The sequence below is a fragment of the Mchenga conophoros genome, linkage group LG19, assembly GCF_057382185.1.
Source record: "Mchenga conophoros isolate Kocher_MC1m ecotype Shallow Benthic linkage group LG19, M_conophoros_male_GT1.1, whole genome shotgun sequence".
NCBI lineage: Eukaryota > Metazoa > Chordata > Actinopteri > Cichliformes > Cichlidae > Mchenga > Mchenga conophoros.
This window is the reverse complement of record NC_140544.1, coordinates 26,919,284-26,932,481: the sequence shown is the minus strand read 5'-3', so window position 1 is coordinate 26,932,481 and position 13,198 is coordinate 26,919,284. Positions and strand designations below refer to the sequence as shown.

Below are 13,198 nucleotides of genomic sequence, written 5' to 3'. Positions count from 1 at the left end.
AAAACATACATATATATATATATAAAGATGAAAAAGATACATAAACTGTAGCATATTAGATCTTGTCTATTACACACCCCCACTGCGCTCGTCAACCCGTTTAGGAAAATATTTATTCAAAATCTTGCATTTTAACATGAAACTTTAATGCAAATCTTTTTACATGAAATTTAAAATACCAAAATCCAAAATGATCGACTGCCTCCAGTTAATAAAGTCCTTGCACCTCATGAAGGCTTTTGTTTTAATCAAAAGAGTAAGACACAGATAAAAATCAAAAACTTTATTACAAAAATAAGTTACACTCACCTCCATTTTACAGTATAAAACAATTTATTTGCAGGAATGCAAAAAACGTTGTTGGCCACCAACAATAGTTTAAAACTGCTAACATTTTTTTTTTCTCAAAAGGTGGTTGTTATGATTTTACTGAGGGAGTTAACTGTATAGAAAACTGGGATTGAAGAGCAGTTTCCTTTATGCTATACCTGGAAGTAGAAATCGTTCACTGCAGTATCCCTTCTACCACTGTGAGACCATGATCCCTCACCAAATCATAGCAGCTAATGTTAGGCACACATGCTCACTGGCTGGGCAATATGGCAAGTCAGTCATCCAATAAGATTAACTCCAGAGATCTTCTACATAGTTGCTGTACTGGGGAGGGATCATTCGAGATTAACACGATCTTATAAGAGGAAGGATTGGATTAGGCTCTTACATTATTCCGATGCTGTCTGAAAATGTGTTGTATTGATATAAAAACAAACCCACTGGAAGAATACAGTGGCACAAAAGGGACACTGCAGGGCTTTATTTTTGTTTTGTTTTTTTTATTGTTTTTTTTTAATCAAAGGCAGTTGGATGCCCGTGATCTTGAAGCCTTTACAAAAGTAACATTTTCCGAAAAACTATACAACCAGTAACTACATACTCTGAATAAGCAAAGCAGCTAATTCAGTTCAAAATAAGATAAAAGCAGGGCTTGTTCAGACTCATCATATGAGATTGTTTTGCATGCCCGGTGTGACTGTTTGCAGTCTGCAGAGCTGCAGCTAAAATGACTATATTACATTAAGTACATCGTTTTTGCGCTGCAGCTCTTGTGCATATTTTGTATGAAAACAAGCCCTGCTTTCATCGATATAGTTTCCCTATTTACAGTACAGGCCGGGTAGTTTAGTCCTCTGTACTGAGGTAGTCAACCAACCCTTTAAAGACAAGTTCTGAAAAGAACCACTTTCCTGGAATGCCTGACTTATCCATGCCAGGTGGGTACACCCTAAAACCCTGCAAATGTTCTCTTTCAAACATCCAGATCAAACAATTAAGATTAACATGGATATTCCGACAATAAAAATTCCGATTAGCACAAAAATATACAATAGCATCAAGCTCCTTTGAGCCACTTCAAACCTAAGAACTTAAAAAGTGCAATTTCGTCATTAATTTAAAAAAAAAAAATTAAAATGGCATGTTCAGGGACAGGGAAGGGGTAGATTGTAAGGGCAATTCATAGGTCCCCGTCTAGGAACAGGGACTCAGCAAAGAGGCTGTGGCAAGTATTCAGACTCCTCCAGTCATTTTATAAGGTGGCAGCTTCAAAACAAAAACAAAAAATGAGCCCTTTTCAGACATGCACTACTCTCCAATAATCTGAACATGGTGGCTTCATTTGCATGAGCACCCAGGTCACTTTTCCATGAAAGTTGCATTGGTAAGCTTACTAGGTTGGACCTAGTAACAAGTCTTTAAACACAGCATAAGGTTGAACTGTACACAGTAACATTAACGGATGGGCACACCCAAGATAGACAGTTCATGTTGACGCTCTAAACCAGGGCTGCCCAATCCCAGTCCTCGAGAGCTACTATCCTGCAGCTTTTAGATGCATCCCTACTCCAACACAGCTGAATCAAATAGTTTGATTACCTCTTCAGCATGCCATCGTGTTTGGCAAAGTCCTGATAACAAGCCATTCATTTGATTCGGGTGTGTGGGAACAAGGATGCATCTAAAAGCTGCATGACGGTAGCTCTCGAGGACCGGGATTGGGCACCCCTGCTCTAAACTGCTCGGCTCACAAAAGAAAGTGTTCAAGAGCAAAACTTGCCCTATGCCCTCTTATCTGTTTGGTTTCCAAATATTAAGACATTTCTTCACGATCCATAAGAGATGCATCTCCTACTCTGCATGGAAAACCTTAACAGCGCAGAGAGCGCAAGCGTTCAAAAACGTGGTTACATTTTGAGTTGATGCTGACAGAATTTGTTGCCATAAAGTAACAATTCTTTTGCATGCATTATCGTAGGCATATCTGAATGATGCCATGATGAATATTAATGTAAAAGTGACCCATGTCTGATTGGCAGAATGACACCACTAAAGAGATTATAGTTATGCATTAACCCATGTCTGAAAAGGGCTAAAGTGAGTTAAAATATAGAGGAGGGGAGATGCTTCTTCTGTAAGGCTGGAATATCATTGGACCTTTTTCTCATGCTTGTTGTTTCGACATCCATTGCAGCTTACGGTGTAACCCCACATATCAAGTCAGTATCCACTGTGACAGGTCAGGACCGCCCTCGGCCCCGTTTCCCTGCTGGACCAATAAGAAAGAAAGATGAAATTAGCACAGGAAACCAATGTTGCACACATTTGCCATAAATCAGACAATTAGAGCAGACATCCGACATTCACACCAGTGGTCTTGCCACTTATGTGGGCATTAGCTGGCCTTAAAAATGCTATGAATGACCCTCTCTGCTGGCAAACAAGCTGACTCAAAGATCCCACCAGAAAACTGGAGCCTTAGAATATGGCCAAGTTCATTTGAAGATAATCGCCCTTAACTTTTCACAACTATAGCTGCTTTCATTTTCTATCCATCAGTCGTTTCATTCACGCCACTGCTCTTAACTTTGTGCTTTAATTTCTGACCCAATGTCAGAATACTTGCTTACAGCAAACCGAGCTTAAATGTATTTTTAAATTTGAAAATAAAAAGCACAAAGTAAAAATGTGGAGGTGGGGTGGGTGGTCACACAGGAAAAAGTCATTAACCTCTGATTGTTCCAAGGCCTCCTCGTTGGGAGAAGCCCACTCGACCCCTTGGGGTGATAGCACCACGGCCCCTGGTCTGATTGGCACCACCACGGACTCCTCTTGCTCCTCTTCCTCTCCCAGATGCTTGGAAGTCCTCATAGCCATAGTACGGGTCATCGTAGCCGCCCCGGTAGTTGTGGTAATTATATCCATAGTAATCGTAATAGTCTTCATATCCATAATAATCAGGCGGATAAGAATAACCTCCTCTACCGCCTCGTCCTCTGCCTCTTGTTGGTGGTGGCATGTGGGGGGGACCGTAATAATAGTAATCATCATACCTGAGAGGGGATACAGAGTTCTCATCAGGAAGCCATCATGCCATATAACATAATTTTAAATTTGACAGTTTTGGCTAAAAAGGTTGTTGGATTAATTACACACAACACAAACCTAGTTGCAATTACAAAGTTCTTGCTTACATTTGTGTTTTAGCGGCTTGTCTCTGGGCTTTACGCTCTTTCCTCTTCTGGTCAGGTGGCTTGGCAAAGACAATTTCAATGTGCTCTCCTTCGAGGTCTTTGCCATTAAGATCAGTCAAAGCCTATGACGTGAAATCGAGACAATAGTGAAATACCATTCATACACAAAAATCCCAACGGGTTAAGTACAAACAGTCTGATTCTGAGACAGTTTCCCCTCATACCTTCACAGCACTTTCTCGTTCCTCAAAGTGTATGAAGGCGTAGTCTTTCAACTTCTTCACTCGCTCCAGCTTGCCGTGTTGGCTAAAGGTCTTTTCAAGTATCTCCTCTGTAACAGTGCTCGCCAAGTTTCTCACAAACAGCACCTTGACCTGGGTAGAGAAGCATGTTTTGTTTATTCCCCATGCAGAAATGCAGTGCAAATCCAAACAAATGCACAAGTCGAAAGAGGTTGTGCGTGCAAATACACTCAAGGTTACATTGCTGAGGACTTTTCGTCCTGTGCCTTACCTTGGCCATGACCTCTGGGTCTGGGTCCTCAATGGGATCAGCCCACTCCACTGTGACCAAATTTCCCCAAACTTTGACCTTGCCACTCATTAGTCGGCGCCGGGCCTGAGCTGCCGTCTTGTGATCTTCATACTCAAGGAAGCAAAAACCTCGATTCTTTTTCTTGTCATCTGGCTGGTGGTACAATATGACATCATTTAGACCCTCTGTAGAGAGAAGAAACAGGAGAGAGAAGTGTAGACAAAGAAGCAGTTAAGTCAAATGTTCTATGGAAAGCATAAACCTAAAGCCATAAATGCTTGATTCAAAACATGAAATGATCAAAATTAGAGAAATAAAATTTGAAAAACGACGTTTTCTGCAGTTTGTGTCCAGTCAGATCTTAGCGGTAAACCATCAGAGTAATGTGAATCACTCAAGTACAGTCATAAGATCATCATTTGGACCAAAAAAAAGTTTTAAAAATACCTACTGGACAAGCTACACCTGCAAATGTGCAAGGTGTATCCAATCAAATATACAAGCAAAGCGAAACCCATTCCAAGATGGTTAATGGATGGGAAAGGTTAAAAAACAGTTTGACTCACCTGTTACTTTCGCAAATTCTTCAACAATCTGCTCTTTCGTTTTACTCTTGGGGATGGAGCCAACAAACAGTCTATTATTGGCCACAGAGATGCACACTCCAATGTGTTTTCCTGGTCGAATTTCATTGTTGTTGCACTGCAAAAAGACGCAGGAGTATAAGAGGAAAAAATATATAAATAAAATGAGACAGTCAAGTCTAGTTAGGAGAGCTTATTGCAACTGGTGGTGATGCTTTAAGATAATTAGTCGCCATTGACAAACATGAGGCACATGCATGCTGCATAAATATATTCCTTTATTCTTCATTTGAAAAGTCCCCTTTGTTAAAACAAAGCCATAGAATAACTCATTTTCTGGTCATAATTAGAGTATTACAGTAGACCTACCAATTTGACAGCCTGCTGTGCAGCTTCTTTAGTGCAGAAAGTGACAAAGGCATAGCCTCTGTTCAGGCCACTTAGGGGATCCATCATCAGGCGCAAGTCCCATATGGGCCCAGCTTTCTCAAACAGTGGAACCAGTTCATCCTCAAAAAGATCTCTGGGGATTTTTCCTACAAAAATCTGCCAGGTTGACAGGAAAAGGAGGTGTAGCGCGTGAGATCAAAGTACTCATTTAAGATGCGTGGTACAAAGGGTACTAACATTGTGGTAAATGGTATCCAGTCAGGTCTTAGCGGTAAACTATCAGTGTAACCAAAGTTACTACAGCAGTGAATAGTTTCATCATTTGGACACCATAAAATAAATTACTGCACCTCATACAATTAATCTCAGAACACACTAATATATAAAGGTGCAGCATATTAAATGGCTAAATAAAGGGATAAGTGATTGTTTCATACCTCGGTACCAATGGTGGGTTGTGCCCCTGAATGGGCAGACTCTGGTGGGGGACCACCGTACTTCCTCTGTCCTGTTGTCACATCAAGTGTGTAGCCAGTCCTCTCCAGCAAAGCCTAACAATTAAAAAAAAATAAGGGAAAAAAGAAAAAGAGGTGGAGCAGAGACAGAATTATTGCATTTTTTGGGCCCAAAAAACATTCATTATTCAATAGTGTCGAACGAAGCATGAAATCAGTTTTAGAGTGATTTTTAAATGAACCATCAGTTCTCACTTTGATTTTGGCTTCATCTGGTCCTTTGTTGGTGTCTGACACTTTGGTCCCTTGTTTCTCTCTCTGTCTGTACGTCTTCATCACGCCACAAAGAAAGGCACTTTTGTTCTGAAAGACAAACAATTTAAATGGGATCAAACAGTAACTAAAAAAATTATCAATTTCACTGTCAAATATTAATATATGAAATTTACCCTTCAATATATATGAGCAGGCAGAAGGAACAGGAAGCTTAATGACAATTAAGACCTATAGTGTAGTTGCACATTTCAACATAATACTGTTATTTCATTACACTAACACTCTGATTGTGGCTTTGCATTGAGGTATTCAAAATTATGTAAATAGCACCAGCAGCAGCACCGCATGCATACCTGAACATGTGAGAGGTCGCTGTCCTTGAATTGCAAAAGGACTTGGAGAGCACCTTCCTCGTTGAATTCTTTCAGAGCCTCAATCGCTCGATCATCTAAATCACTGTGTGACACCAAACCTGCAGGTTGAACGACACACACACACAAATAGTGAGCTACTAATAAGGGGGGAAAAAAATTACAAAAATGATACATAATTGACAAAAGTGCAAGGACCTAAATGAAGTATTTAAACGGGGATTATTTTGTGAAACCAATATAATGAATGAATAATGACTTGTACAATTAGGAGTGAGGAGTGGGACGAGCATAATCTAATAGAGCCGTATTCAGTAGTCGGGCTGTACTTTACTCCTCAACCAGCAAATTTTTGCAGAACTAATCACAACAGATGTGACAGTGCAACTCGATATGCTCATGCCCCTCTATACTGTGGCTGGGAGTTTCTAATGAGCCAGTCTACATTCTCCTTTATGGAGAGGCCGTCACCTGTCCCAGGCAGCCATATACCAGACAGCTGCTGCCATTGTTTCTGCCTCAGTTCCATCTGGCTGAAAAGGCCAGACCAGTACTTTTTCTAGATGTGGCCAACCAAACAAGTCCTAAAATGACCCCCCCCCCCCCAAAAAAAAATTTGTCATTACAGTTCATCCCCATTTGATCTTCTACTAAAAATCAACAGTTATTTAAGCTGTAGCTAGTGTCCCATTTAGTCACTGCTCTGCTATAATTTTATGGGATGCAGAGAAACCTCACAGAAATTAATAGCAATACTGAATAGGCTCATCAAAAGACTCCCAGAGAGAGAGAGGGAGAGAATTCATTCGCCCTGACACCAGTGTTCATGCAACCATGTTGGGAATGCAAATGCTGCAATCATTTACACACTCTGGTAATGTGTAATTTAAAATTCTGTAGCACTGCAGTACCCATTTTGGTAGGAAACCACAAAAAGTTGCTTCGGGATCCCAATTCCCCCATTCAAAAATGTGATAAAATGACAATACATGCAAGAAATTGCTAAACATAAAAATTTGCATACTGAATATGCAAGAGTATTCATGGTGCCTTACCTGCTAGGTAAATTTCATCTAGTTTTTCAGCAACTTTCTGTGGTAAACCAGCTTCTAATAAAGTCTGGAAGTGCTCAGAATGGGTAACTGCAGAGGTGTCCATTGGTTCTTCTGGACCATTTCCATTAATATGTTCTGTGGCCATGTCTCCAGAAATCTGTGTAAATGCAATGAGCCAAATTAATCCTGGGTCAAGGGCAACAATTGTGATGTGCTCAAAAGAGTGTGAAGTCTCAGACTTGTCAGGAAAATCATTTGGGGGAAAAATCACTTCACCAATTGTAATGTTTGCTGGAGTGCAACTTTCATACTAATAAAACCCAATTTTAACAAAGGAGATGCTGACATGTGCCGAACCAATTATCATGGTCATGTGCTCCTTCCCAGTCTGGAGACTTTTCACTATCTTGACTTAGCACTCAGCTTGAACTAGAAGCTCAAAAGCCTGATATAGGCAGTGTGACACTGTGTGCAATACATTGGGTTCAGGACAAGCACATACCAAAGACTTCACCAAAGAATTCACCTCAGCTGCATATTACATATGTATAATTAAAAAAAGAAGGGGGAAAAGGTTTAACTACGAGGTTCGTGGCCATGTGGCAGTATTTTCATTCTGGTTTGTTCTGAGCTAAAAAAAAAAAAAAAAAGTTGAGCAAACGGAGCCAAGTTTACGCGCTAACGCCCGAATCTCAGTCTTCTCCTGCCTGCTACGGTCTCTAAATTACATGTTAGCTTACCTTCTCACTACTGACTTCAGCACAGGACAGATAGCTGATACACGTGTTCCATCAGAGAGAGTGAACCCCGGTTTCCGGTGACTGACCAATGAACAACTATGCATACTTTAGCATTTTGTTTATACCTTCAACTATTGTTACACTGAACACAAACACTCCAATAATCGTGTTAATGACCAACCCAAACACTGCCTCTCATTCCTTTGTGTGAATAGATTTTGGGGTACTAACAGCAGCAATCTACCTGCTCACTGGTCACAATGTCTATCCGGCAACGGCAGACTCAGCGAAAACGTGGACGGCAATCTTATGTTTTGGCCTAACATTAACAGAAGCTCATATTGTCCAGTCGATGTGCTATACTGACTGCTAATCAATCTCGTATCGGTAGGCACGTGCTTTCTCCGTGGCAAAAACCTTTCTACTACGCCAAATGCACGAGTGAAACCCATTTACAAATGGATCTTAAATTTTTAACCTATTCACGTTATCGGTTTTATGGAAATGAATTACCCCCGCAGTCTCCCCTCAAACTTCTACCATAATGTTAGGTTTGGGTTAGGTTTAGCGGGGAGGGACCGACTCGCACACGTTGAAGCTAACTAGCGAGCGGGCTAGTTTGCATGGCTAATGTTTCAGCAATCAAGCTAGGGGCATTAATCGGGACAATAACATGAGGCGCTTGTGTGCATTTACTATGAACACAGCTATAGTTATTCTTTAAGTATGCAATACACACATGTGTTAGTAAAGTACTAAGGGATGATCGCCACTTCTTACCAATATAACCGGCCTTTGCCAGCTAAGTGCTGTTAGCATACAATGACAATGAGCATGTCATTTTCGTGATCTGTCAAAATGGGTTAGCCTATGCTAGCATGCTAATTCGAACGGAATTTCAGTGAGGCCATTGTTACAACGTCATTTGTCGATGAGGACTTAGCCAATTGACAAAGCATAGCTTTTTAAATACAATTAGATCCAACGTGGCCTTGGAAGCTAGAGGATTAGCCTGCTAAATGCGTGGTCTGTCAACGTGCCGCCACATAGGAAGAGTCCATTTTCAAAAAGCCGGTCTGGAGAACTCGTTCCCAACCACCACCAGTTTCCACATTGTTTGAAACAGCACCGCACGATTCACACTTTTTTAGCACTCAATTAAGCAACAATAACGTTATCAATTACAAGCATTCGCCCTACCTGCCGCTGGCACACCAACGTGTATGGTGCTGATTATTTAGGAAGATAAATGTGATACTGAAAAAGAGAGAAAAGTGTAAAACTCCCGGCACTGGTCCGGCTTCAGTCATTCACTCTTGATGATGTAAAATGGCTGCCACGTTCACGCCTCGAGTTTTGTCTCGTCGATGGGGTTTCTTGGACATCCCTGCACGGGCTTGCCTTGTATGCATTTTACAGTAGAGCAGCAGGTCATCTGCAGCATCCGTCATAACTCCAAAAGAGCAGTCGTTTCACCGCGTCGGAATCGTTTATTGATGGTGCAAGTGAACAAAAAAACAAAAGGGTGGCACAAACAGACATCAAATTTAAACACGAAAGTAAATCACGAAACAAGGAATTACACAAATTAAACATATGTGTTGTTTTTAGACTACTTAACTAATAATGTACTGTCAACCCAGTGATAATAGCATTAATAATGAGTGTAAAATGACGGTGAAATCTGGTAAGTATGTCCCACTTTTCACCACACTGTGTCAGTCTTCTCGTAGATATAGCACTTGCCCATTTCGTAAACACAATAAAGAGACTGTGTAGGCTAGTTGAGATCCAACGTATATATACCGAAACAATATGACTATATGTTGCAAAAAAACAAAACAAAACTGTGAGTTATGAGGCTGCACTCTTCTTTATCCATGCAAAGTTGCATCGTAATATTTACTGAGCAGTAATGCGCATAAAAGTGACAAACGACATATGTAAAAAGAGGAAAAGTCACAGATCAAAGTTGATAGCCTATATAAACTCGTACTAAAGCCTTTACTAATAAAGCACTACTCTTGCGTGCATTGGTGTTGCAGAAAAATCAAGTTCGGCACTGTTTTACTTATAAATTTGGGATTCTGCTAACAATTTACCATTATGATCCGAAAGGCATTTATTTCAGTGTTGAGCTTTAATATAACTTAAGTAATTGCTGACGCACAGAGCGTTTATGAGGCTGGAACACTTCAAGGTTGAAGAAATAAAAGTTTGTGGCTGCACAAAAAAAAAGCATTTTCTGTCATGGGTTGTGAAGTGAAGGACCCAAATACAGAAATTAAGCCCAAAAATGTGTTTATTGGATTGTAAGTCAAGGCAAAGTCCACATTGGAAAAAAGCGCAGAACTCAAAATCCATGAGAACTTACACGGATAATATAACAAAGTCTTGGACTATCTGTTCAGTACACCTTGGGGAAACACCTCAGGGAATCAGACACAGTTGTAGGCAATTAAGACAAAGCAAGACACACAAAAAAAAAAACATACCGCCGATAATTACTAAGCACATCTCTGTTCAGAAAAGCGCAGTCTCAGGAACGGCAAAGATACTGCGCAAGACCCTCAAGCTCCCAGGCCTCCGGTAGGACCCGAGGTTGAAGGATACAGACCGCCCGCAGGGACGAGAGAGGGGATACAGTCCTAAAAACCTATAGATAGGCTACCTTAGCATTTTTGCAATATGCGCAGTTTTTATTTCGCATACTGCAATCGATATACCCCAGAGAAGTCAACAGGTTAGGTTTATGTCCACTTTGAATTTGTGGAATAGTAAAAAGCTCACTACTAATGCCCAAAACAGGTCACAAATGTAGTTTAAAGCATAATTCAAAAACTGTTGTTTCAAGAGCTACACACACAAAGAGCTCATTAATAAGTCAGACAAACAAAACTTTTTCTCTTGAATTTCTCCTTGAGCTATAAATTTTTTTTATTTTGGCATTAAAAAATGTGGAGATGTCTAAAGCCAGCACCACAGAGCTGTAACATCCACCCAAAAACCAGTCATGGGAGAACTGGAGACTATTGCCTATGACAAAAGTTTAAAGGTGGAGTACAACCAGAATAGGTCACAGATCCACAGGCCGAACTATAACAGCAACATAACATTTCTCTATAAAGATAAATATCTTAATGACTCCAAGCACTCTGATCAGTAGTAATTAATATGTAATTGATGTAGTGATAGTTTTTATGTTATTGTTGTGGTTTATATTTGTTAATATTTTTTTAGTAATACACATGCTCAGGCATATTCAAATAGACACAGGCACTAGGGATATTTCTCATGCTGCCATGTGTCTCTTTTAATCTCCCTTCTGAGGAACTCAGCAAAATTTCTGTTCCTTGCAGTTTTGTGAATCTCCTGTTCTAACACATCCCTAACCGACTGACTTGAGTAGATGCACAGTAGCATCAAAAGGGATCTTTGTACCTAAAAGTGTAACTGAAAGTCCCCTACGAACATCAATTAACAGCACACAGAAAGAGGAATGTAATTTTTTGGCCCCCCATCATTCTCACTCACAGGGGATCAGAAACACATTTCTGTGTTGGATGCTATTGATGGATGCTCAATCATCCAGGTAAGGAAATCCCAGAAAGTTGATTCTGGAGTCCGAGGAATGAGAAATAATATTTGATCTGATATTTCTTGCATGCTGGAGCTCATTTTCATGTTCTCATATATAAAATAAAGGAAAAACTTGAACTATTGAGTGGATCTAGTGGCTCTGTTATGCTGTGGTGGAAATTTTTGCTGTAATGGTTTGTATCCACTTGTCCCCACAGTGGAAAGGTTCCCTAGAAATGATTCCAAACTTGATTTGAGTGATCACTTCTATCCTGTTACAAAGCATTTCAATTCTAATCAGAGTAATCTTTTCCAGGATGTCAATATCCCCGTTCGAAAAAGCTAAATGATGTAAATAGTCTTAACCCAATGAATTGAAAATGTAAGATTGTGCTACGACCACTGTGTCCAATCAGCTTTACTTCATGTTATACAACACATTTTCCAGTCTGCTTGGTTAGTTCAAGATTTAATAGAAATTTGTTATCACTAAATATTGCAGTTACCTTGGTAACTAAGAATACATCGTATCTCTTCTACATCCTTATCAACAGTTGTTCTTTTGCCTCTCTTCACTACCACAGCAGATTTTAAATCAAACAACAATGTTATAGCAGACTTCTGAACAAGGGGTTTTTGTTTGTTAAATTTAGCATTAAATATATAGAAATGGCAGCCATTTTTATCCATCTTCTTCAATTTTTTTTTTAATTAACTGACAAGTTGTTTCATAGGCAAATCGATTCCCCTATTATTTCATGACAAACAAAGCAGACATAATAACTGTAGTTTATTCAAAGTGTTGAATTTGTACTTTATAGCTTACATGTGAGATAAAAAAAAAAGAAGAAGAAAAAATGATTTACATAGAAGAAATGCACTGGCCAGTTTCACAACAACAAAGTCCTGAAAAACCATATGTCCTGAAAAACACAAGTGATGATGACAGTTATTTCAATGGTTGAGAAAAGCCGCTTCTTCTACATCATCAACATCTAACCAACTAAAGAGTATTCTCATGGCACGTAACTATGTATACTACAACTTTTGATCCTTGTCCTCATTTTGACAGTGGAATGAGATGATTGTGGACAAGGTAGTAGTTTGAGGCTTTCAAGTGAATCTGCAGAAATGTAACATAATACTTGAGTATAAAAAGCAGAAGACTGTGAAACAGATTAGTGAGAAAGATGAGTGTTTCTATCACTGACTGTTGTTTTCAGTGAACTTTCAGTTAAATCCCTTTAATATGCAGCACCCCTCCTCTGAACTGTCAGTTACTGTAAACATCTCATAACATCTCCACTTCCTTTGACATACTTATTCAGCTCGGCTTCATTACACGAACTCACTCATCAGTGATGATTTGAAGCAGTTATTTTAGACACTGCTGCAAATAGCCAAATATGGTGTTACGTAAGTAACCCAGAAAAAAGCATGAAAGGGTAAAAAATAAATAAATAAATGAATAAAAGCAGTCAAAGAGATGTAGTATTATTCTTTTTTTATGGTTAAAATTAACAGTTTCAATGAAAGGCCTTCTCAGATAGCAGCGCTAATGTGGCCATTATATTTTGATTTGATTGAAATTGGATTTGCCTTCCAGCTATGCAAAGCAACAGCATACAGTCAAATACTTTTTAGCATAATTACTTTATTATGAATGTTAGATTTATAACGCAGTTAC

The 13,198-nt window shown here is 39.5% G+C and overlaps 1 protein-coding gene across 2 annotated transcripts; it reads right to left on the bottom strand.

Moving 5' to 3' along the window:
- Window positions 1-268: 268 nt before the first annotated feature.
- LOC146552450 (heterogeneous nuclear ribonucleoprotein Q-like) lies at window positions 269-9,270 on the bottom strand. 2 transcript variants are annotated; one of them, XM_085257465.1, is made up of 12 exons: window positions 9,133-9,270; window positions 7,193-7,349; window positions 6,120-6,238; window positions 5,746-5,853; window positions 5,473-5,586; window positions 5,015-5,191; window positions 4,628-4,763; window positions 4,041-4,246; window positions 3,752-3,901; window positions 3,528-3,649; window positions 3,064-3,386; window positions 269-2,602 (listed from the first exon to the last, which is right to left on the bottom strand). In XM_085257465.1, exons 2-12 carry the CDS (start codon window positions 7,335-7,337, stop codon window positions 2,574-2,576), a joined length of 1,629 nt encoding a protein of 542 aa, XP_085113591.1. In that variant the 5' UTR covers window positions 7,338-7,349; window positions 9,133-9,270; the 3' UTR covers window positions 269-2,573. The 2 variants fall into 2 exon arrangements, with proteins under 2 accessions (XP_085113591.1, XP_085113592.1); XM_085257466.1 differs by lacking the exon at window positions 7,193-7,349.
- Window positions 9,271-13,198: the final 3,928 nt, after the last annotated feature.

Excerpts from the sequence above, each read along its gene's own strand:
- LOC146552450 (XM_085257465.1), bottom strand. The coding sequence starts at position 7,337 with ATGGCCACAGAACATATTAATGGAAATGGTCCAGAAGAACCAATGGAC. Across the intron at positions 5,854-6,119 it reads GCGACCTCTCACATGTTCAG|AACAAAAGTGCCTTTCTTTG; the intron begins GTATGCATGCGG and ends TTTGTCTTTCAG. Across the intron at positions 4,764-5,014 it reads CACAGCAGGCTGTCAAATTG|TGCAACAACAATGAAATTCG; the intron begins GTAGGTCTACTG and ends GTCTTTTTGCAG.